The sequence below is a fragment of the Grus americana genome, chromosome 1, assembly GCF_028858705.1.
Source record: "Grus americana isolate bGruAme1 chromosome 1, bGruAme1.mat, whole genome shotgun sequence".
Taxonomy (NCBI): Eukaryota; Metazoa; Chordata; class Aves; order Gruiformes; family Gruidae; genus Grus; species Grus americana.
This window is the reverse complement of record NC_072852.1, coordinates 88170231-88196155: the sequence shown is the minus strand read 5'-3', so window position 1 is coordinate 88196155 and position 25925 is coordinate 88170231. Positions and strand designations below refer to the sequence as shown.

The 25925-nt window shown below is 43.4% G+C and overlaps 1 protein-coding gene across 1 annotated transcript in view; it reads right to left on the bottom strand.

Moving 5' to 3' along the window:
• TBX15 (T-box transcription factor 15) overlaps positions 1–25925 on the bottom strand; it is a 99092-nt gene that overhangs the window by 5463 nt on the left and 67704 nt on the right. The window contains exons 3-7 of the mRNA XM_054838434.1: positions 24426–24527; positions 22506–22677; positions 21981–22148; positions 19173–19237; positions 11468–11565 (exon numbers count right to left, since the gene is read on the bottom strand). Of these exons, the coding sequence (XP_054694409.1) occupies positions 11468–11565; positions 19173–19237; positions 21981–22148; positions 22506–22677; positions 24426–24527 (605 nt within the window). The remainder of the gene's footprint in view (positions 1–11467; positions 11566–19172; positions 19238–21980; positions 22149–22505; positions 22678–24425; positions 24528–25925) is intronic.

Sequence of the window (25925 nt, the reverse complement as noted above, 5' to 3'; positions counted from 1 at the left end):
CAAGTACATCCACACCATACTACAGTCTCAGATACACAGATGTGTATGTCATTTTAATGGAAGGCATTGATACAAACCAATCTAGTTAAACTGATACACAAGGCTATGTTTAAGTCTGGTTAAGTCAAGTGAAACCACATTTAAGCAAGAACAGAAAGAATCCCTCAATAATTCTCCTCTGTTCCTTTTCTCTACCCACCGTTACCCCTGGAAATAGTCGCCAACACCAACAGCATTTACCAGTAATGTCACAGTATCTCTCACCTCCACACTTCTGATGATTCCAAAATGATTAATTATTATTGTGACTGGTCTCCAGAAGATCATTTCTGGCCCTGCATACATCAGTGCCACATATGTGTGGTTAGCAAGTCACGTTTACATAAAATACAAGGAGCCTGCTCTCTGTCTGGGCATATAAGTGATACCTAAGTTGACCTTGTCAAAGGATAGGAGCATTTCCAAAGAGGAGGCGTGAAGAATGATCTAGTGCAAGAAAGAGTAAAACCTGCAAATGGGGCTGAGAAGTAAGAAATAATTGGTAAGGAGGGGAGGTGGGAAAAAGAAGAATGAAATCATGGTGGAAGACAGGGAAACCCTGTGGAGAGGGTGGGATGTAAAGGTAAACTTTCTTCCCCATGCCAGTGTTCCCTCTTGTGACACCATACAGAAATGCTGGCTGTGCGCCAGTGTCAAACACCTACCCATGAGGCGCAGGGAAGAACCTACATCTAGATACAAATAAGACTTGCCATTAAAATTTCATCTCAAGTAGCTTATGACCGGTCTTTCCTTCCTGTTGCATGTGTCCTAAGCCTTGGTAATAGTGCCATCTCTCTATATGTTCCACATAGACCCTTGCTTTTTCTTTTACTTAGACTGAGCTTGTGTTAAGGACAATTTCAGGATAAACTGCAAGCCCAAACATACCCAGTCCACAGGTAAGATGTGCCTTAAAACAAGGGACTAGAGTATTCTTGAAGCTCTCAGCATGCCAGGGTGTCTGAAAAGCAAGAGGGACCTCTTCCACCCAGGGCAGGTCACGTAGAGAACTTCTAACACTGCAGTATAGATGGAAAACACATCTGCCAGCAGCCAGTGTTAGCCAAGGCAGCTTTCTGGCAACAGGGAGATAGAGGGGAGAGCATCCATGCCAAGGGAGCCTGAAGCAATTGTGCATGGAAAAATTTCTGGGATCTCTCTTATGAATGACACCACACTAGTCAGTTGACCCACAACTTATCCCAACCTCCTTTATCTGAAAGGTGGACATAAATCACACTTTGGACTCAACTGCAGCGTACTTTCCTTGCTAATGTTTCCAGGCATTAGTTGCTACCATCACCTGCAGTGCCTCCGTACAAACCTCTCAGTCCTTGAAGTCCGTCCTTACTGCAGACGAAGAGAGCAAGCACAAGCTGAAGCTGCAGTCAGCACAAGATACCTGAATGTGAGGGCCATGCCCTGTACAACGGCAGAGTCTCATCAGACAGCTACAGGCAAGAGCTTTAGAGTAGTTTGAGCAACGTTTGCCATTATCTGACCACGCTGGCAGTCTCCAGCTCTTGATGTGATTGGGTTCAGACAGTGATAACCTGGTATTCATGTTCTTGTTAAGAACAGATGTGGCTGAAGGTCCTCAGAGCTTGTGCCTTGACTTTCTAACAAGGATGGGAACAAGGTGATTTGTCTTAAGATCTTACATTTTGATGTTTCAAAACACAAAGTTATTATTTTTTGAGTGCAAACACTTCTTAAACAGCCAACTTCCACCTACAAGCTAGCTGAGCTTATCATGGCCACAGATATGGGCTGCAGGTTCAGCATGGGCAGCCTATGGGCTGTACTCAGCCCAACAGGACCAGTGTCTGGCCCACAGCTTCAGCCCAGCCATCTTCTCCCCCCAGATCTGAGCAGGATCTAGCCCGAAAGCCAGATGCTTGGGAGTGATAGGTGCACAGCCTCACTGATCCACCTCCTGGAGAAGCCACAGCCCCTCTTCTGACACACACCCAACACATCGGCGTCTCCACCGTGTGATAGGCACGTGTCCAAGCACCTGAGGGTGCAGAAAAGAGGGGCTGTAGCCACTAGTCATTCATCTGGCTCACGCCTCTCCTCTTGGCACTTGGCTTGAGCTAGTAAGCCCTCCTGAGTGGCAGTTTATATTCACTTGGGCACAGAGCCACGCTAATGCAGCTCTCCAGCTTTCCAAAGGGAGCTGGCCAGGAGCTGGCATGTGTTTGGCCTGCGTGGAGCACAGACAGGAGCCTGTCCATGCAGACGTACTCTAAGTCACTCCTGAAAAGCCTGATTTTTGTGAAGGCTCTACAAATATGTACACACATGTAAAGGGACTTTCTAAAGCATGGGAGAGACCAAGCCTTCACAATTTTTTGCAACATTCTACCCTTGGACACAACAGTAGATAAATGTGATGGCATGCATAGAGGAAAACAAATTTGAACTAAAAGGTAAAAACCCTTTCCCATTCTGAGCACTGACACATGCATGCACCCTAAGTATGGCTTATGAAAGTTACTCCCTGTCTTCCAAGTTACTGCACCTTTGGTCGCAGAACAAAAATGAAGTACTTGCCCAAAGGTGGAAATCTGAGACGGTAATGAGGGAAGGTTTGTGCAGATTACCAGGTGATCTGACTGATAGATTATGATGCCGGAGTGTGCCACTGTAATCATCTGACTTCATGTCCTTTAAGAGCCAGGCCTAGCACAAACCTGGATTCATTCCTGCTTCAGGCAGCACATGCCCCAGCCCTGCTTGACACCTACTTGCATCTCCAGGCATCTAGATGCCACAAAATCACGTGTCACTCCTGCTCCCACATATCATGACAACTTTTGCCTTGCAAGTATGACTGACGGCCTGAAGTCTCTCTACCCATTCCTAGCTTTCCAAAACTCAAACCTAAAATCTTCAGAAGGCAAGATTCTTCATCACATCCTTCTTGCGCCGCCACCACTACCCCTCTTGAGCTTCCTCTTAATCACCTTGGAAAACTAAACAGCTTTGATGCCTCTTCCTCGTCCTCTCACTAAGCAAGGGGAGAGATACCTAATCTGTGATGTGCTGGACTCTGTCTTGGCTCTTTCCCCATTTCTAGGAATGAAAACTTCCCTCTTTCATGGGAATGAGAGTCATTTCTGTCTTCATAGAGTGTAGCTGCCTGTTTTCTCTCTAGAGCCCTTGGCCAATTATCAAATTATGAATCCGCTGGTAAAATCTTTAAAAGGCCCAAATGAGACCCAAAACCTACCATGTGCCAAGTTGCTGGGTTTGTAGGGGAAACATAAAGAGTGCTTTGTAGTTCTTTGAGATACAGCTCACAGAGCACAAAAAGGATGGTTATGGCAACAGATTTAAGGGGCAAAGTATATACTGTGTGGCACAAAAGTGAGGAATGAAAGGAAATTTTATTTAAGATGAGTAAACTATAGAGAAGGATCTTTTTTATAAGTTTGCCTCAAATCACAAGAATCACTGGAATTAATGGTAAATCTAGAACAACTCAGAATAACACTTTCCTTTAGCTGTTATGGATTTCTGCAACACAAACTGAGCAGTCAGCAAGTTAGAGATGAAACTTGCCTCAGTCATCCTCCAAGATAAAATATTTTCAACACCTAATGGTAAAAAACAACCCTTTTTTCTAATGTGGACAAGTGCTACAAAAAACTTACAATTTAGGACTTCTGATTTCCATTCCCACTTACATCCAGAGCACCAAGAGAACTTTCCCAAAAGTGAGACAACATCCCCTTCCCTATCCCTCCCAGACTGTCTTTAATATAAGGGTTTCTGCTCCTCATACAAACACACAGTATTCTTGGGCCAGCTCCATGCTCTCTCAGGAGGTGGCCTGTTGGACGTAATTTTCTGTCTTGTGTGCAGACAGTTGTAACGTGTCATACACAACATTTTCATGAGCTGTACATTAGCTCCTACAGAAATGTCTCCTGTTTCCCTTCTTCAAGTACAGATGGGTCAAATCAACTCCGGCTTGGAGGATGATGAGCACCCCACTTTAGTGGAGAAAATTGTTCATCAGTGATAATTATGCACTGTCCCTCACATTTACAACCATCAGCTGGACACATTCATTGACAAAAGGGTCATGTAATGAAAGGTACCCCAGGAGATAACACTGAATGAAAACAGGATGCAGAAAAGGACTCCCTGTGGCACAAATCCTTCAGAAAGTCACAACAGACTCTGCTGCAACTTTGAAGCTGAGATTAACTGAAATCGTGGCGATTTCCTTGGTGGTGACAAAAGTAAACTGAATTGCAAACCTCTCCTGCCATTCTTGATGAAGTCTGCTTTGGGCCAACACTGACCCTGGAAGTTCCAACACATTAAATGATAAAAAAATACAATGAACAACTATAAAACACCAGAGGCACTGTGGTTCACAATTTCTGAACTAAGGAAAAATGTCTCAGTATTGTGGCAAGCTCAAAGCACATGTCACTTTCTACTCGTGACAAAATAATGTGCTGCTCTGAAGAAATTGTGCAGATCTTCAAAGTACCGTTGCCCCTCTCCATTCATTCACGTGAAATGTGATCACCGCCCATGAGATAACAGAGGTTAAGGCTTCAGTAATTAAACTTCAGGGTAAACACCTCCCTGGAGTAACAGAGTGCTTCAGGCACCTTTCAGGTCCTCAGGGAGCAGCACAGACTTTGACTCTGCCCCTCATGTCACATCTGGGAGGGTATTTTAGCTTTTCGCTGTGTAAGATAAGATCTTGGAGAACCAGAAACACCCTTTCCCTAAAGAAAAACTGTCTGCAGCTCAACCAAGAAGAAGCTAGCACAGTTTGTTCCCTGTTGCTTCATTTACATGAGGCAATCTACTTGCCATTTGAAGTATGCAGCAGAAACCAGCTCTTGATCCCAATAACTCTGGCAACAACTGCTCTGTTTCCAACCTCCTCTTCAAGGTCAAAAGAATCAAGAAGATAATTGAGACCAAACCCAGAAATCTGACCTCTGCCAATAGCCTAGACCATTCACAATTGATTTTGAAAGGGAAGCAGCATCCAGATTATCCTGGTGGCATTGTTGAGAGAATCAATGGCTGCCATTGGGAGGCAAGTGGCCAAGCAGATGTATTCGTAGGTTGTTCAGCCTCTTTTGACATCAGCAGCTCTGCTCTTTCGGGAGATGCTATTTTTGGGATCTGGGATCTCAGATAAAGCCAAACGGATCTTAACAGTTATTTGTTTCTTTCTGCCTCAAGGCGCCTCTGATGCCTTCAGATGAAGTTCTGGAGGGCTCAGTCTTCCCTCCACTTGACACCAATGCACATTTGTGCATTCACAATATTGTTTTCAAATGGATGCAATCAGGGCAGCTCTCTGAGCACCACACCCAACATGGAGAAGAGTATTATACCAAAGAAGAAATAAGTAACAAGCAGTACAGACAAACTTTGGCAAGACAGATGTGATGCCTGCCCAAAAAGGGTAATGTTTACAGACAGGGAAGCTGGAAAAGCAGCAACACCTCAGCTCAGGGTATCTGTCTCCCATCTGGTGATGTATCATGCAGCCTTAAGGTCTGTCTGGACTCATTGCTACTACAAGAAAACATTGTTCCTTTCCAGCAGTACATGAGCAGATTGAACCTCTTCCACACAGAGAAGAAAAGAAGCCTTTTGTGCATATCCTTGCCGACACAAGACTGCAGCGTTACAACGTTCCCTGTCAGAGGAAGATGCTAGGAGCTGTACTCAATTGCCAGTTTGTACATGCACGCTGCTCTAGAGATAGCAGCATTTCTGCTCCTACCAGGGATACCTGCTGATACCAGAGACAGCAACAGCTGTCTTACTGGCAAGGAGCACACCCCTTTTCACCTCCAGTACCATTTTAACTTCAAGCTTTTGATGCTAATCTGAAAAACCATTAATGACAGTTTTGCAGACTCTCTAATACATGGCCTCTCTACCTCAGATCTCCCATCCAAGATCAATGCAGATGCTCAAGTTGATGGAGAACAGGTTGAATCTACTGAAAGCAATTGGTAGAGTCCTCAGAAAAGGCATTTATTCAAGCAAAGAAACCCCGTTTGAAAGGAAAGCTGCCTTGAGAACTCACCAGTCAAAGCGAAGATGTTTGACTCTTGCGGACTGGGTATGCACGTATCAAAATAGTAATTTAATGGTGAAGTAAAATTTTATGTGCTGCAAACCTGCCGATATACCACATCATGTCACTCTCATACTGGTCCTGAAATTCTGCTTAGGAGGCAATTCTTTTTACCAGCTGCCAGGGCACCTTCAATTTTACTTTTGCATAAGTCATAAGCTTTTATAGGAAGGATCAGATACTGATCACTATTCTAGTATTGTCACAGTGCCTTTCTAGTCTCTATGTCCTGGCAAAACTTACAGTCACTGATAACAATCTGCTCATCTCAATATCTTGTGGGAAACTGTATATAATAGAGGAGCCAGTAATGGCTCTTTCTACTCTTGGAAAGTGACACAATCCAGAGTTACTGGAACTCTTATTTTCTTTTTTCCCTCTTTTTTTTTTCTTTATGTTCCCTGTTAAAAGCAAGAAACTAAGCCACATATTTTTAATAATGAGAATCTGGATGAGGTTCAATCTAAATTTTGACAATATATTCCAATTAAAGACTTTAATAGATTCTTGGCTTTCCCCACATCTCATTGCCATGTGCATTCAATAATCCCAAGCCCCCTTTTTCCCTAGTAATAAGTAGACTGCAGAGCGCGTGACATCATTCTCCAGAAGGTCAGCCTCCCCTGGACTGCCGTTTTCTGAGCATTTCTTGCAAAGTGTTTGTTGGGGGGGTGGGGGTGGGGTGTAGAATTTTTGTTTTTTCAAACTGGCTGCAGATCTGCTGTGATTGTATCAAACACGGTGCTTGCTCTTATAAAGCTGCGATGACTTTTGGATTGCGTGCTCCAGAAGAGAGGTTTTGTAGCCAGGCCAGAGGGTTTCACTGATAGAAATGGCATGTGCTTCTCCTTGGTAGGACAATACGGTGGCCACTCAGGTCACAGACCTGCAGAGACTTACTAATGCACTTTACTTCAACAGCAACATGTGCAAATAAAGCTCGTGGACCACCAGTGTCAGCCACACCAGGCATCTGTGTGACTGGTCGTGATATCCGGCTCTCCAGTTTGTGTGGCAGCTGAAACCTGTCATTGTGTAGATTAGAAAGTTATTTAATCCCTGTATGAAACAGCTGCATCCAGCGTGCCAAGTATCGATTTGGTGTGTCACTGTGGCCCTTGCTCAACATACAGCTTGGGCCAAACGAATAAGCAAAGCACTAGGACGCGTGTTGAATGGGAGAAAGGATAATGTGGAAAAAATTATAATACCTTTAGGTAATTGTATCATGTGGATGCATCTGGAATACTCTGTGCAGACTTGTTTTTAAAGAAACGATTAAGGATCTGGAAAACTTCCCACTTGAAGAGAAAATAAATGACTGGCAGTATTCACTGTAAGAAGCACAGGAGGAGGACATGAAAACCTGTAAAATAACTAATTGTATGAAGAAGGTGGATGAGGGGGAACTTCTGTTCTCCTTATCTTGTAACATCCCACAAAAAGGGATGAACATTCAGCAGGAGTAGAAAAATCAGAGCCATCATAATGAAGCATGTTTCACACAGTTGTGTCATAAAAACATGGAAATCGCAGTCACAAGAGTATCGAGGATGAGTGATATGAAGCTGCCATGTATTCTTTTCTCTGCTAAATACTATAGGCCATAAAGATTCAGTACTTGATCTTCTTTTTGATTAACATGCAAACTGAGCTTTCACTCTCAGGCATCTTCTCCAGCTAAATTATTCCACTTTTTTTTTCCCTGAATCCTCTTCAATCTCTTTCCACTCTTTAAAAATATTTACAGTTGAAGATTATATTGTAATGTCCATTTGCAGCTAGGAAATTGTCTCCCCACTGCTTGCCACTATTTTTTTTCTACACCAAAGATTGCACGTCCCCTTTTATCACAGGATTACATACACTGTCCCTTGCCTGTGCAGTGGCTTATCCACTGAGACTTCCAAATTTTTGTCAATGTCAACACTTTCCAGCACACTTGGTGAGTATGCATGTCCTACATTTTGTTTCTAGACACATGATATTGTATCTGGCTGAACTAAAAGCCACGCTTTGTTTGAATGCATGCAGCTGACCGAGCAATCTCTATTGCTCTTCATACATTTGTCTCCATCATTACAGACCACTTTGCAGTCTTTATGAGATTTGTACCTTTTAGCAACTGGACTGTTTCATTTAGTTCTGAACAAGTTAGCACTGGAACCAGTCTCTGCAGAGCAACACTGAGACTGTCCTCACTGGATGGTGTTTTCACATCAGTTTTGAGATCAGTCAGCTACTCATTTCTTAATACGTGCTAATGCTAACTTTTCCAAGCTGGCACGTATGGCAATAAGTTAAATGCTCTCCAAAAATCCATCACAGCTATATGGTTTTTTCTATCAGTCAAATCTCTAACCTAAACAAATAATTCAGTTGGATTTTTTTCACAGAACTGTTTTGGAAAAGGCAGATAACACTTATTTAATGAAAAAAATACTAAGTGACAAAAGAAAAGCTAAGAATCCATAGCAATCCTTAGCACATGAAAATCCAACTGGAAAGCAGCAAAGGCACCATATTTATGCTGCTGAAGTCACAAGCATCTGCCCCAGAAAGCACCATTTTTCCTACGACAGTAAGGGGGACTCACCCCTCAAAAATCAGAGCTGAATTCCACAGTTCCTACAGGGCATCTGTTCCATCACTTTGCTAGATTTCATATAACTGGAGCCTATTACTTTTGTCCTGTCCACCACAGACAGCATCCTATTTCAGTACTATTACGTCGTCCCTCCCTCCCCTCCAGGCTGAACAACCATAACTCACTCTTCATTGGTGATGTTTCTACTAGGCATGTGTCCATTTTTGCTGCTCTCACCTTGTCTCTGCAGTAAGCGTGCCCTCCTTTTAAGCTGCAGTAGGTACATCTAGGCTTCATGCAGAGCCACAGCAGAGATGAGAAGTGAGGAAGGGTAGTTCACGCATCCCAAAATTCTCCCCTAGCCCCAGAGCAGTTCCCCAGAGCCAGCCATGTAGCACTCCTTTCTGGTGCCAGCTGTTCAGCTCCCCAGGAGCTGATTTGCTTCTCATCCATAGCCATAGTTAAAAATATCCATTTTGGTGTCAATCCCCAAAAAATTCATCCTAAACCAAATGCAGCCTATGCGAAACTAACAATTCAAGGGATAAAAGAGGGGCTTGCAATTCCTTGAGTGTTTATTTGGAAATGCCACCCAACTTTGCGGACAACAGTATGATCTAGAACTAAAGTGTCTGGTTATTAAAATAATACCCTGAAAACATCTAATTCATAAATATGGAAGGGTATGAGATAGCAGCATGCAGCTCAGAGCACTGAAGCTTCAAGTGGGAGAGAGAAGTAGAGTCCCAAACAAGTCCTTTACGTGAAAAGACTCGCTAAGGCTCAGAGGATCTGAGGTGCAATAGCTTATGCTGAAGTCAGCTGTTAAATACCAGTGATTTACTCACCTGTCACACAGTTCATGTGCTTGAAAGCAAGGAGATGAAGAGGTATGGACACTGTACATCCTGGTCATCTTAGGTTTGGAGGGAAGAATCACACGTGGCTTAAAGCCACCTCAGTATTTCTTGCTCTTTCTGCCAGCAATTCCAAGACCTCCAGACTATATATTTGTGCTGGTCCTTGGGGGCTGTCCCAGCAGCCAGAAATTAAAACAGAGTTTGTTTGTACCTTGGCTTTGCACCTATCGCTGAGACCAGGGGTCAGCTTGTTACAGCAAGCACTAGAGAGATGAGCACTATAATGGAGAGAATGTTTCTGATATTCGTTATCTTGAGGTTGTTTTGCATAGCTAAATGCAGAGCTCAAAAGCACTGTTTTGTAGTGAGTTATTAAGTTTTGAGATTGACCTGTGGGCACAACTTTAGTTACGGGCTGCCCTAAACCTAGTGGTCTGTGGGGTCGTGGTGGTGGTCTGTACAGAGCCGTCTGGTCACAGGGTACTGGCTTGCTTCCTGGTTTTTCAGCTGCCAAACTATATTAAAACAAGCTAAAAATACATTAAATATTTTCCTTTCCTAATATTACCTTACCACGTAAGCAATAGCTGGACTTGCCACTAGGATGTTATCTGATAACCAAGGGGAGGGGAAGGGAGGTGTGCAAGCCCAAATAGGGGGGTGAGACAGAGGAGGGAGGCTGCTTCAGTGACCGTGACCAGGAGGAGAGGCTGTTATGTTTCTATTTAGGTGGGTGATGAAAACGTTTCTGAATCCCTGCTTTAACCCATCTCTGACCGCACACATCACTGCAAGTGCTCCTCGACACAAGCCCCTGAGCTTGTGCAAAACCTCTCCTGCCCTGTGGTGGGCAGCCCTGGCAGCCACTGCTGCTGCCCTCCCTCTGGAGGACAACATGTCATCCCCAGATGGATTTGAGGTCTAGAGGGAAGTTTCGTGGTGATGTCAAGCTCAAATGTGAGGGGCTGGAGAATTTGCTACACAGGGCATGCATTTGGTTTTGATTGCTTAACCTCACAGGTTTCACATTTGAACACAGCTTTAGATTGTTTCTTTTCTTGCATTTATATTGGAATAAAAAAAGTACCAGTTTACCCTCATACCTCTCTTCCCAGTAATCACTGTGTGTTTAACTAGAAATAGCTGCAATGAAGTGAATGGGGAAGTCCTATTAGTGCAAAAAAAATAAATAGTAACACAGCCTGAAACTGGAGATGAAAGGCCTACTTAACAAATGAGAGATGTAAAGGGCAGAAGCTATGAAAAGACACAGCATGAACAAGCGGAAAACACTTGGCCTGCCCAGTAATTCCTCCCAGACTTGTACTGACAGAAAGTCTCTCCAGCAAGGCCACCGGGTTTTGAAAGCAAGGCAGTGTGGTCCTGGGAGGAGGCACATTTCTGGTCTCCTAAAGCTTGCAGAGGGCATACACCCCTTCCCCTTGTGTTTCCACACAAATGGCAAACGCAAACTGTAAATGGAGAACGTGTCTGACGTGCTAGAGCGTTTCCTCGGTCTTCTCTATGCTTTCTTCACGCTCATCTCATGCCATGTACTTGGGCTAGATCTCCCAACCCTGCGCTCCTTCCTGCTCCTCCTCCTAGCTTTTACGTGCATTAGAGACATTAGGGAGATGAAGTGGCTGCACTGCACCTCAGAAGGTACAGCTCGTCCACCATTTCCATCCATCCTCTCTGCTTGCTGTCCTCTCACAGCAGTCAAGAGCTCAGTGAGGTGCATGAACTCCCCATAGCCACCAGACAGACACACAGCAGCGTGCATTGCTGCTCTTACACCCTCTTCTGCTCTTTCTACGGTTCTTTGCATGCCCTCAGTATGCTCACCTTGCTGCTTCTGCATGGTAGTGAAGTCTTCGAAGGTGAGAGTGCGCACGGGGGGCCTCCAGAAGGCGTAGGTCTCCATAATGGCCTCCAGCCCCGTCCTGTGCAATGAAAATAAAACAAGGAGAGAAGAATGTCAGTCAGCTGGTAAGGGTATCGGCACCAGGGAAAGAGGGCGCTGACCTCACTTGACAGGCTGCCAGCGGCCACCAAAAGGTCACCTTGGCATCTGTGAATTCCTCAAGCAAGCCTTCCCGCACAGGTGCTGGCCACTAGAGTAAAATGAAATTTCCCCAGCCCAGGAGTTCAAAAACTCCTAACAGTCTCCCAGGGCCTTTTTCTTTCTTTAACAAGGATGCCAAACTTTCTGTCTGCTTCACAGGGGACACATGACCGTCAGCTCCTCCAGACATGCTTTATCGTAGAGCTGGCTTCTACACTGTGGATGCAAGCTGTCATGTAAACGAGGGAGGTCTGGGATTCAGCCTACAGAAACAGAGAAATTTTGTGAATTGCCTTTCCATGCCACTTCCCAGTTCTGGACACTGTCCTGAAGTGCTACAGGAAGCCATCAAAAAAGGAATCTCCTTGGTTTTGGACTTCAACTAGAAATGCGTAAGAGGCTTTTTATAAAAAGGTCAGCGGCCTCTCTGCTTTGAGTCCCTAATTCACTGCAAAGGCATTACCAAAGAGAAAGGCCAAAAATCAAGCAAGAACAGCTTTTCCTCTTGAAGGGCTGGGGTCTCAGATTTGTTTTTATTTTTGCCACAGAATGCTAGGTCTGCTGACAGTCTCTAATTCCACAGGCTCAGTGAGGACATAGGTGCATAATCAGGCAATGACCCTCGTGTTCTTTAGAAGATAATCCCCTGGAGTTCTTTGCAGGAAAGCTTCTCTTCTGTGGAAGCTGCATTTTGCTCTGTTCCCCATTCCTCGCCTTCCCCTGCCTCTTTTCCAGCAGTAGGTTACAGCCCTTTGCACTGACTGAACATGACTAGAGATGCTTCGTCAAATGCGAGAACATATCCCCTTTCAATGCAAAAGGCTCTAACATCCCCAGAGCCTCTCATCAGATGTTGAGCTGATACTGGAGCTGCCTTTTGCTTCTGAAAATGTCTTTCTGCACGTGCCTCCACTCACTCAGTTAACTTTCCAAAGTCTCCCCGGAAGCTCAGATGCTTTAAATACATTGGAGTTGGCAAACCAAACTCTGTATTTTAAGAGGAGGTTTAGAAGAGAGGTTGTTGCATGGTGTTTATTAGCTGCTAAGCTGTTAGAAGTAGATACAGAAGACATCTCTGCATAGCAGTCTCACACTAACACTGAGCACATTACAACAAAACTATTTGGTTAATACAGTGGCCTCTGCCAGCTCATGGAGCTCAGAGACAACAAGGCAGCGCAGAATGTGAACCCATCTGCTAAGCTGGACTCTGTGTGCAAAAGCAGCTCTTTGACAAATGGTACCACCCCCAGGATTCCCTCCACTCCCTCTGTGAGAATGCCACACGTGTTCAGACTCCCTCCGCTTCTCGACACACACAGTTGGGAAGAGAACGGTACCTTTCTGCACCCTCATGAAGTGATCCCCAGCCCAAACACTGAAGGAGGACTTTCTGGTACCATATATCCAAGGGGCATAAAATGCCCTGAGCAGGTTGCAATGCAACAAGACCTGCTGTAGAAAGGACCTGCCTTGATGATTAAAACCGAGTAATACATCCAGAAATGCAGACTGAAAGTTCCAGCTGTGCTAATCCAGCTGCTCTCCGTCTGCCACAAGGATTGCGCAGGGAAGTAGGGAGGCCAGCTCACCAAAACCTGTGTTCACACAGCCTGGCTCAGTCATTAGATCCCCATGCACATAACCCCACTCTGCACCAGCATTTGACTTCTAGCTCTGCTCTCATGACTCCCTTCCAGTAAAACCCAACCGCTAACAGGAGGTGGCTCAGGGAAAAGGCAGGTTAAAGCTATTAGCCCTGCCTCTGCATCTTTCTCAGCTCGGCTTGACTCACAGTTCAAAGTTTCTAGCTCTCTGTCTACCACTTTCCCCTTTATCAATACAGTTCTCACAAGTACCATATAATTTGTACATCTAAAAGAAAAGGAAGAAAGAGAATAATCAGGAGATAATAAAAAGAAGAAATAAAAGAGTAAAACAGGAATAATATACTGCTTTCAGGGGCTGGACTCCACTGTGCCTGTGAGCTCACAGAGGGTAAATGGCAGCACTGAGTGTACCAGAGCAGCTTGCAAAGATGCTCTATTCCTGCCTCAAATACCAGGGAAAGAAAGGATGCCACCAGGGACCCACCACTACAGCTGGTCTAGAACAGCCCCTTTGTTGTGGACACGGGTCCTGTCACCCTCCCCTTTCCATATTGCAACTGCTGGCAGCAACACTGTGGCTTCACCGGATCACAGATTGCCGTGTAACGCTCTGAGCAGCACCGCAGCCGCAGGTACCTGAAGAATGGATGTCAAACTCCACAGTCGGCTTAAAGCCACCTCTTTTCTCTTCCCACCCCAAATAAGAGTCCTTTACTCCCCTAGAGGTGTGCACTTGCTGAACATGCATTATAAAAAACCCTCCCTAAGTATGTGGGTGACAGACCTCAAGGTTATGTCCAGTTCTCCTATACACAAATTTAGGTCCCTGTATACTAGATCATGCTTCTTTTCCAGGTTTGGTTTTTCTTTTTTTTTAATCTTTGTGCAGAACAAATGTTGTGGGTGTTTCTGAAATAACATCTAAGCAGAACACATCCTTACTGAACTTTCAGATTCTCCCATGCATCAGACAAGGTCCATGAGACAGCAGCCTCTTGTGCAAACCTGCTAGGCACCTACCACACCAGGTATGCAGTATTGCAGAAAAACAACGTGCAGCCATGCAAAAACAGCTTGGGTCAGGATGCACACCATCTTTGTGTGACTGATTTACAACTCTATCTCTAACCTTTCAATGTATTTTTTTTTTCTTCTTCCTGTGATGTATTCTTTTTTTTTTTTTTTTGGGGGGGGGGGGGGAAGGTGAGGTGAAGGTCTGGGAATCAAGAAAGTCCATTGTTCTCATCACTGTCACCTCTAACAGCTCTCTCTCCCATAGCAGTTTATGACATTAGTGTGGTACCAGACCTCCACCACAGGACAGAAAGATAATGCTCTCGAGTCAGCAGAAATACTGAAGTGCTATTCTGTGTGTGTTCCCACCCCTACAGGGAAAACAAACCCCACCTGTTCAATGAACACTGGGACAACAGTAAATGCTGACAGAAAAAGAATTGTTTTCAGCATTTCTGAAATATCAGCAACTTCTTTTGGGCTTTGGTGAGGGCTGCTGGTACCAAGTGTGCTGAACATTATCCATGTGGCATCCACTTTCTCTTCCAAAGAAAGGTACTAAAAAATTGACTTCAAACTGTCTATCAGGCCATAAACCCTCCCCTCTCACACTATCTTTATGAAGGAAGTAAAAAAAAAAAAAGTATCAGAAGAGGACTCACTGCCAGCTTTATTTTAATAAGGTCAGTCCTTTAAAAGGTATCCAAAATTCGCTCTCTCTTTTTCATTCATTTTTTTATTTTTAGTGCTATAAAGTTTTAATAATAGGCAATAAATGAAACAGTTCCATTGTCTGAAAAATGAAAAAAGATGTACAAGCTATCTGTGCACCTCCATAATCCATCCCATATGGCCGACCTCGCCATTCCCGCTGCACGCAGGATTCAGGTCATCATTTCATTGTTCACTGGGGAAGCCAAACGATTGGCTCCAAGCGCCCTCCTGGCTGTCTTACCCTAGACAAAAGCTCAAAGAGCATTTCCAACACAAACAACTTTTATCCACCTCAGCTGCCCACATCTGAAAGGAAAGTGCAGTTGCTTGCCTTCAGCTTAGGGGTTTTTTTTCTTCTCTCACTCTGCTGGGTTTCCTGACTGTTGTCCCTTCTGGCTTCCTCCCGGATAAGGAGCTCCCCCAAGCATCCCACTGTCAAATGAACTTTACTCCGTCTCCAAAATTAGGCTCTGTGGCATTAAACCTGCACCCTTGCTACCCAGACATTTGGCTAGCTCAGCTCCATATGTCAAAAACTCTGGTTCTCAATCTCTTAAAGTTCAGAGAAGCAACCAGGTAATACCTGCCTCATACATATGTTACGTAGGTATACTTTCACCACCAGGACCAGTTCTCTTGTTTCACTTTTACAGATGCTTCACGTGCTTTTGCAGACAAAGCAAAGAGGGACCAAAAAATCACGTAGCGGGAATCTCTAATAAGAGGGAGCTAAGACTCGGCCTTCTAACAGAGGCTAGTTCCCTAACTCATCAAGGCTGATGGCCAGATTTTTGAACACCACTAGTTAACATGGTTTGAGTGCTCTGAGACTGCAAAACAACGTTCAGCTGCTGAGCTGTTTGCATCTTTCCCTCTCAGATACCTCACTGCTCCTTCTCCCAGCGCAAGGACTGAGGCACTCAGCTGTGAAGGGAGACAGCCATGCAAGCAACTGAAGGAGATCCAAGAAGGGATCTGTGAAAAGATCCCTCCCCAGATGGATACAGGCAGTTACATCATGATGGGGTGTCCCCAGGGCAGCAGGATTTTAGCAGTCTCTGATATTAATGAAGGCAGAGCATACTGATAAGGAAGCATATGGGAAGGTTGCGAGCTGACAGAAGTGAAAGATTTTAAAGAGGAACTAGTTTTAAAAACAGTCAATACCGTAATTTCTGCAGCAGGCAACAACAGTGAAACAATATCAAAATAAGAAATAGGTGCAGGAAAAACATCTCCATTTCATGGAAAAGCCTCAACACAAAGCAGAAAGTAAATGTCCTAGGGAAGAAGTGGCCTAAGAGTTCCTCTTCTCCCACCATGCTCTGGGGACTTTTTCCTAGTGTTGGGGGTTTTTTTCTCCATCATTTGCTGGCAAACTCTAACCATGGCTCTGATTTAGTATCCCGATGTCACTGGGATACGATGCACCAAGGCAGTCTCAGACATTCTATTGGCCCCTGCTGCTGCCACACTTTTTTTTTTTCTTTGAGGCCTTATACAGAAAACCTCTTGGACATATACTGCACTTGCCTGCTTCACAAATGAACCCCTTTTCAAATTACCCTGTTTCTTTTTCAAATGAGGCCTGCATTTTCAGTGGGACATTCTCCAGCTACAGCCTGATGCACCGTAGCTGACCAAAGTTGTTGTGGGGATGTGGGAAGCTCCAGAGCATTGCAATCATCACTCCAATTGACCAGTGATTCTGATAAGATTAGAAGGTCACAAGGGGAAGAGGAGCCATCCAGCACAGTTAAGTCCCATTTGGAGAGTCCTTTCCACACACAGCTCGGACCTTAATGCTTTTCTCCCTCTTATGTGTACATCTAGGTACGTGTCCTCCTTAAAGGGAGCAGCTGAGCGTTAGAGTGTCCTCCACTAGTTGACAACAGTGGTGCAACCTTAGCCAGACCACTGTTTGTGCGGCAGGCGCCTGACTGCTATATATGCTTGCAAATACCTTGGCCTGTTTTTTCTTCCTAAAGCCTCAGGCTGCTCTCTTTGATGTGTAATACCTTAAAGATTTTAATTCCTCTTTACATCAGCAGAGAGCCTTACTGAGCCCTCCCCACAGCTGCAGCCGTGTAGCAATTTCCTGCCCTTTCTTAAATCAATGAGCTACAAAGATCAGTAATTCCCAGCCTTTTCAGGAAACTGTCCAAATTCACTGGGCTAGGACCTTATTAATGCCTTCCACGTTAATCTAGCCCACCATGTACCTGGAACTGCATCAATCTCTATTCTAAGCCCAGCCTCCAGTGCAGCTGCGTCTCTGCACACAGGGAAGACCTTGTACACCGAGCACATACTACTTCCCCCACGCGGGAGAGGAGAGCAGAGGAAAAGTCACGTATGCCTCAAGTACCAGAACGAATGCTCACGGCGGGAATTAATTAAGGGTGGTAACATCTTTTCACAGGGCTACATTAAGATGAGAACAGAGGAGCTGAGCTAGGAAACCACTAGGGTCAGTAAGATGTCTTCTTTGCGATCACGGAGAGCGTAACATTTACACGGGTGACGGGCAGCACAGGACAGTTGCTTATTCACTGAATGCTTCCCGTACCAAACCATGAATGAGGTAGCGGTCCTGGTGAACACACACAAGAGGAGCATGCAAGTAAAAACTGAATTACAGCGCCCATGGGGACAGCAAATGAAGGCTATGCACATGACTTTCACTCCAGTCTGCACACTCAGAGCTTTGCTTTACAACCTGAGGGTTCTTGTACCTTGGTCATATATGTCTAATTCTATAATTAATTTAATGGTGAAAGCCTTTGTCATGCTGATTTAAAGGATACCCACATCATTTAGATCTGAAATATTTAGATCTGCTGCACACTGCCGGATTCATGAATGGCAGAGAAAGTTGAAACTTTTTGTTTGGACTTTCTTATTCTGTAATGTCTTTTACTAATACAAAAGGTGTTTTTACTAAAGTTCCCATTTTACTATTTAGAATACATTATATTTTAACAACAGAATAATGTTTAAGGTGTTCTACTCAATCTTTTCATAAAAATACTGACAAATTTAAGCGACACAAATTGAAACAATTTTACATCACTGGAGAGAAATTGAAATTGTTTGAAACTAGAATATTTTTGCACTTTTATCCTGAAAACCTACCAGAAATTCATTTTTTCTTTTAATGTAAAGCAAGCATTTGTACTCCAAGTTTTGGAATTTCCTGTGAAAATTAAAATTTAAAAATGCCCTTCCACTAGCTCTACATATAATAAAGAACAAGCAAAAGCATCGAGGTCCCCTCTCCTACAACTTTCATTATTTTTGCAGAATGTTAGCCTGTGACCTATTTATCTGTTTTACAATCTGCAGTCCTCCATTTTTCTATCTCTGTTCTTCATTTTAGTAAAAAAAGTTGTTGAGTTTTTTAAGAAACTCTACAGCATATTTACAAGTTCATTTATTTTACCTAATTCATTGGAAATTACGGCACCGTATCAGTAATACATGAACAGTTTTCTAATAAGTTATCAGAGATGTTAAAGAAGGTTTTAATTGTGTTTCTCAACAACAAATGGAAAAGCTCAGAGGAACATGAAAATAATAGAAATAAGTATAAATAAATAAATAAATTATTCAGCAGGAAAAAAAACAACAGCAAAACATATTTACAGAAGAAAACAGCCTTGAAAGTAGTGGTAACAGAAGGGGTACTAAGGTAGCAGCAAACAGAGAATTAAACATACAACAGCAAAAAAAAAAAACAAACAAAAACAATCGCAGAAAAAAATGCTGTCAAGCAGGGCAGTGATAAGCTGTCTTTACAGATATGTTCTCTAAGAATATCTAAAACCCTCTGTCAGGGTACGGGACTGCAGGATCCAGGCAGAGGTAGGAGGAGCACTGAAGGAGACTTCTGAAAAAAATCAGAGTCAGTCTAACTGGCAAACCTGGCAAGTATTTTCTAAGGAAGTCATCATTATACGTTGGATCTGTTTAGGCAAAGTAAAACAGTCCTTCTAATTCCTCTAAGAACTAGTCTACAGCAAACTTCTCCTGTAAAAATTAATTAAGATCACAAAACGCCTTCCTCAGCCTTAGACACGTGCCTTGCGCACTCATCGGGGGAAGGAGAGAGGAGATCAGTGAGGAAACACAGACAAGCTCCTGTTACCTGTTTCTTCCAGAATCTCTGAAACCTTTAGCGAAGGGGTTTCTGTCAATTTTTAATCTGGTGATCTACAAAGGAAGAAAAAGAGAATTGGTTGATCTCTCCAAATCTTTTTCCTTTCAACAAATGAAAATTACTGATGATTACCACTCTTGCCCAAACCACCTGCACAATGATCTTTCATACTTATTTCCCCAGACTTATATTAAAGTTGCCCTTCCATTATCCACGAATGGATTATCTGCTTAGCAAATGAACGGCGCCAGAGGCAGAAACCTGGCAGCATCGGGAATCCTGGCACAGCTGGGACTGAGAAGCTGTTCCTGAAGGAGAAGCACACCCTGGACCCAGGTGTAAACCCCAGGAGCTATAACTCATCAATGGCCATGTGGTTGGGGAAGCATAATAATATTGAGATTTTGACCTTGCAGCCCGTGATATCACACTCCCTGTCAGCTACTCCCCGACCTGGTGCAGCACGAGAGCTTCCCTCTGCCAGCCTCACCTTGTCCCAGATACCCCGTCTCCGGAGTGACGAGAGAGCGAGATCCCCAGATCCTATCAAATTTGAGGTGTTTTTGCTGAAACTGCTCAAAAGGGACTAGTTTAATACAGACTGATCTGAAGCGGATTTGCAGGTGTTTTGCTTCTGTCAGAACCAAGCCCTTACTCTGGATATTAACCTCAGATCTGGAATGCAGCTCCTATTTTTGCAGAAGCTTAATTTGTGAACTTAATTTCCGCTAGCCTGACTTTGCAGCTGTCCTGGGACTTGTGTGTACAGAGACAGATATGTTCTGTGGAGGATGGAATTACAGCAGAGGGAATCCCTGTGGTGGATTCGCTAACATTTTACAATTGTTTCCAGAGACGCTTCTCCCAGTAAGGCAAAGTTTTACAGCCACTGGAGGGCAGGCAGGCAGATTCAGGGCATTTAAATTTATTTTTAATGAAAAGGTTTCCCCAACCCACCAAAATCTCCTTTACTGGTATCATAAAAATGCTCCCCCTCCCCCCCCCCCCAAAAAAAGGGGGGGGGAACCCAAAATATTTGGAATTCAGAGAAGATATTTCAGTGCTTCTTTACATTGAGGTGGCTTACAGACCCAGTGCCTGACAGAGATCCCTCCCTTAGCACTTCTCTTACCTTATGTCTAATTCTGTAATTAATTTAATGTTGAAATAATTATGTCTTATAGGTCTAGTCATTAGGGAAGAATGACAGGCTTATTTCCTGTCATTTCTTCTCCTTTCTCTATTCTCTTCCCATGTCTGGTCTACAGTTAAAAGTTTGTGGAGTACATGGTTTGGGCAAGTGGGGCGGGAAGTTTCCAGTGCTGCAAGGACAGCAAACCCACCATTGTGCTGCAATATTTTTTTCTGCTGGAATAGTTGATGCATTTTGGATCCTGATTTAAGTCAATTCAAGGGGACCAGACTGAGAAAAAGTTAGGAGTGGGTATCCAGAAGCAATCATGGGAGCACTGTCAGCACGTGTGCTCTCTCTTTTATGTTGCAAAATAAAAACTCTGTAACAATTCACAATTTTTACAGATTGGCTAAATATTACAATTTGCCCTAAGCTGTTTTGACATGGGTCTGTCCCTCAGTCCAAGAATACTAAATATGATGATATCCACTGAGTTCATGAAGTCATTTTCCAGAAGCACAGATGTTGTATATGTACACAAACAAGAGAAGAGGAGCACACTGAGCCCAAAGTGTGACAGAGGTTGCGTGAAGGCTAATGGGAATCCCTGAGGATTCTGGTAGATGAGCGGCACATAAGGAGACTACAAAGGTGGATATAAGGAGCTCTCAACGTGTGCAATGAACATGCCTGCAGAAGCGAAGCAGCAGGTCACATTCTTCTCAAAGACTAGGACACCAGCTTTCACTGGCCACTGAAGGAGAAGGGTGAGCAAGATGTTTGGAATCCACAGCAATACCTCCCCAAAACTCCTTTCTTTGCTGGTGTCTAAAATGCTTACATTCTCAAATGCTCGCATTTTCCTAGCAATTAATTTCCTCTAAAAGACTCCATATCTTTGGGGAAAATAGGGATAGACAGGGAATTCTGTAATCAAACAGTAGTGTAGACTGAAATTACATTTCCTAGTGCCATGAAGTCTTGTTTGAGAAAAAAGGCAGACCAGTAACAAAGCTCAGTAGTCAAGGCCTCTGCAGATAGGATCCCACTGTGGCAACATCTTTTCCTTATGATATCTGGAGTCAATAGTAACACTCTCCACTGGGAGCCGTGCAAGATCTGAATCAAACGTGAATTATGCATGAGAATTTTAGTTCATATGCAATACATGGACTACTGTTGCTTATGTTCAAAGGCTTCTTTGGTCAGCAAACTGATAAGATTCCCCTTCTCTAAAACTTTTCCTTCATTTTAGCAGTGAAAAAACCCCTTTGTGTTCACTCTCCGAGATAACAGATCTGGACTAGTTGTGCTGCCTTGAATTAGAGTGGGGACAGGACACTGTCATTTGTACCACAAGGCAGCAAGGAAAAGTGAACACAATGCATCTCTTTACGGTTTATCTCACCTACTTACTTTACAGTAAAAACTGCAGGCACCTTATTTGCAAGATGGTTTTCTGCCTAGATACCTCATGTCTATGCACTACCCCATAGCAAGCATTTTCTTTTTGTGCAGGAAGAAAAAGCAGTGAGCTTGTAAAGTGTACACCCTTCTTGAGCTATGTTTCTTAGAGAAGTTAATGTCTCAAACACAAAAAAGCACACTGATATTTTTATGAACACCCAACATAAAAGGAGCCTGAAGGCACACAGCCTTACCTGTTGATTTTGGTAGGCTGTCACTGTGGTGAAAACAGTCTCAGGGAAGTTGAAGGTTTTCACCCCATCTCCTGAAGGGACTGGTTTTGTAGGAGAAAGATCACTGCTGAAATCCTTGCGGATAACATGAACACGGGGCTGGTACTTATGCATTGAATGCAAGATTATCTGAAGAGAAAACAAAAGGAGAAGGAAAAGATTTTTTTTTCCCCAAATATTCTACACTACATCCAGATGTACAAGGAAGCAGGGATAGAGTAAGAGCTAACATGAAGAAAACCCCCCTTTTCTTGCACAAGTATGTATGAGATGAAGTTTGTGCTATGTACAGGGAGAAAGGAGATTTATTGCTTTATAGGATCATGCAACATTTTGAAGAAAAGCACTGAAGTAAGGAAAAAAAGCTCCCTAACTCTGGAGAGTGACTGCAGGCATGCATGCCCAGCACAACACAGGAGCATCAGAGCAGCAGCATCACCCTTACAAGTCTGAGACAGTAGGCACCAGGACTAGCTTCTAACTTACATGGCCTTGATCATCAAGCTCGTTGTTGGTCAGCTTGAGCTTGTCAAAACTGACCACCTGCCTCATCCAGGTGTCTCCAGAAGCCAGCGAGTCGGGGTGGATGTAAACCCTCGGGGGCACTGGGGAGTCAGCATTGCCAGCCACCATCCACTTGGAGCTGTGATACACATACCTGAAAGAGGAAGGGGAGATGGCTAAGGGAACTTGCCACTCACTCACTGGAGGAACATTTCCAGGGCTCCCCCTTGCCTGCCACCCTACCGCATACATCCCAAGCTCTCATTTGCAGTCAGGGGAGAATGTGCTTTATTGCAACCTCCTACCTTCTAAATGAAAGCCAGATTACCCCTGAGCCACTTGTTCAGACTTGATTCCTTATTAAAACCACCTTTGCAGTTATTTTCCCTGTAAAACTCTGCCACATGTGCCTTCTCAACTCCTTAACCCTCTCTGAACCAGAATAAGAGGCTAGAAAATACAGGTAAACAAAGCCCTCTCTGAAAATACTAATAAATGTCCTGTAATTTCTGGAAATCTGCATTGGCTGCTATGCCAGATGGTGCAAAACACGTGTGTCTTCATCCAGAAAGGGCAAAATCCAATGGATACCACTAGAAGAATTGATAGAATTCTGGTTGGAAATGTTGCAAAGTAGGAAATTCCATATAGCATTACAAATGTTGGTATTAGAGGAAAAAATATTTTTTGTGTTCCTGATCAAGCCATCCTATATATGCTATAAATTTCTCTATCACAGTTTTGCCTAGACACTTTTCTTTCTTTCTGTCCTGTGGCTCTTTCAGCCTAAGGCATTTCACCAACCATCCTGCTAACACCTCTGAGTTCTGCCCTGTGCTGCTCTTCATTGGGTGTCTACTCAGCTCTGCCAAGCTATTGCATTCCTCACCTACAAACAGTGACTCATTTCATGTATTTTCAAAAGAAATGCAAAAAAAAAAAAGTCCATTCCTTTCACTGCTAGTTTGCTCTATGTGGCTGCACAAGCTAACAAGGACAGAAACAAAGTGTAAGACAATATATTTATTTTTTACATTACTGCTGTCAGAACCACGCTCAAAGAACGGGGCAAAACATCTAGCTGAGTATCAGAAAGTACCTTGATGCTTCCCAGGAAAAGCATTTTCCTGAGAAACACTCTGCACAATCTGAGAGCAAAAATGTAATATTTATCATTTGAAGCAAAGGATCAATTCTTGAATCCTTGATATGTGGCGCGATCAAGACTATTTGGGGAAAAGACTTGCTCTCAGAGGTCTTTTAATAAGTATAGATAAATCACCTCTGTCTGGATAGTTTTCTGGGATGCAGAGGACCGTGAGTTTTCCAGAGTGCTTTTTAGGATTGGGAGCCCATTAATACCAGAGAAATCTCCTCTTCCTGTCTTTCAGCTCAGTGGTGGAGACACGCCAGAGGCTTTCTCAGTGTCTCCTTACTGTAGGTCAGGGCCCGTATCCCCTGTGCCTGCTGGGCTGGACAGTGAACGCTTTTAGAACAAAAATCACCCAGTTCAGTTCAGGCCAGACCCAAGCTGCCACTTGCCCGTTCCTTTCTTGCTGAAGTAGTTTTAGAGGCTGCAGACTCCCCACTGATAACTCCAGTTATCAATTCCCTCAGACAGTCATTGCTAATTATGTCGATTGTGAAATACATGCTGCAGATCTCCCTGATTAAAAACTGCTATTTGAAAAGAGCAAGATTTCAATCCAAAAGTGCAAAGGAGTAGATTAAACCTCTGGGGTTTTGTCTCACAACTGTGGTCAAATCAACTATGTTGGTGTAAATCAACGTGGTCTCCTCCAGCATACCTTTGCAATGCTGTATAACGGTATGTGTCTTTCCTAGGCTTTCCCTGACACTAATTTATCACAATGTTCCTACCTCTGCACCTGAAAAGCTTACCTGTATCTCTTGTTATCCACAGGCACAATGTCCATGGCAATATAATACTGCTGGTGGGGATCCAAGCCTGTAATTTTCACTCTCATGGCTGGAAACATTCTCCTAGGAAAAGAAGAGTAGAAATAAGGAAGAAAATGGTGAATAAGGAAGCTGAAGGGGCTCCTTAGACCCCTCTCCGACAACCAGGAGCACACTACTTTATACAGCCCAGTTCTTGGTATGATTCCTTTGGGCTTGGCATCAGTAGCAAAGACTGTGGTTTAAATCTTGAATTTTTTTCCACTTAAGAAAAACAATAACACACTGCCAGTCAAGCAATCTGTCTGTTCCCAACTCCTAGCAAATAGTTCTGTTATGTTTCACACAAATTTTCCTCTCTAGGCATTTCAGTACTCACATGGTAGCATACCTTCTTCGTGCTGTTTTTCCCATTGGCTGTCCATCTAGAATTATTCTCTCATATCACATTAAATGCAGGATCACTTTAGTACTCTTTTTTGATAAAATCACATTTCAGTTTGGAGTTTGATAGTACTGGAGTAATATTTAAAGCAAATCCATTGTCCTGAAAGATCCTTTTGACCTTATGTTTGTAGTTATTTAAGAAAGAATGTCCCTCAAATGAATCTTCTTATTAGGCATATATTTCACATTTAACAGAAATGCTGGCGTTATCATCATGTTTTCTTTGATGTCTAGATAGTATTTTGTGCAATCTTTTCAGTAAGTGTTGTCTTTTCTATAACATATGATCCAGAACTGTCTTCAGCATTTTCTCCTCATAGGCAAGTTATGAAACTTTACACCACCAAGAATCAATTCCCACCCTCTCTTTTCTTGTCTGAGCACAAGCTTAGCTCTGTTGTGCATTAGTCACTGTTCTGGGGGTGTTTGTAGCTAGACAATTATTTCAGAAGAGAACAGCTCAGAACAATTTTAACCTCAAAACATGTCACTGTTAGTGTGGCTATGACATAATTTCTTCTTCTTAAAAAATTTCTGGTTGCCGACAGTCCAATTGCCGTTCTACACATCCCTCAAACAGCGTGCTGAGTGAATTGTTTATGCCATATTATATTTGCAACTAATGCGGTATTTTAATGTCTTCATAAAATCTGAGGAGCAGAACTGGGTGAAGTGCAAAAGAAAATGTGCAGCAGACCGGAGCACCAAAAGAAATACTGTGTTGTTTCACTGACTGTTAACTCAAGCCTGAGCTCTACTTGAGTGGCTTCTCAGACCTTATCTAGGAAAACCTTGAACTGAGGTCCTACAGGATGGTATTACTCAGTTGCATGGCTTCTGCCCAGAAGATACAGAGTTTTGGTAGGAGAAACTCTGAAAGTACTGGATGCTCATAAGAAATTACATTCTGCTCCTGTGATAAGTAGATATCTCCTGATGGAATGAGGGTGGTTTGGATGGAAGGAGGATATTGAAGGGGAATTTAAAATCCAAATGCCAAAATTGTGGAAAAGTGTACAAGAAATGTTTGTCCAC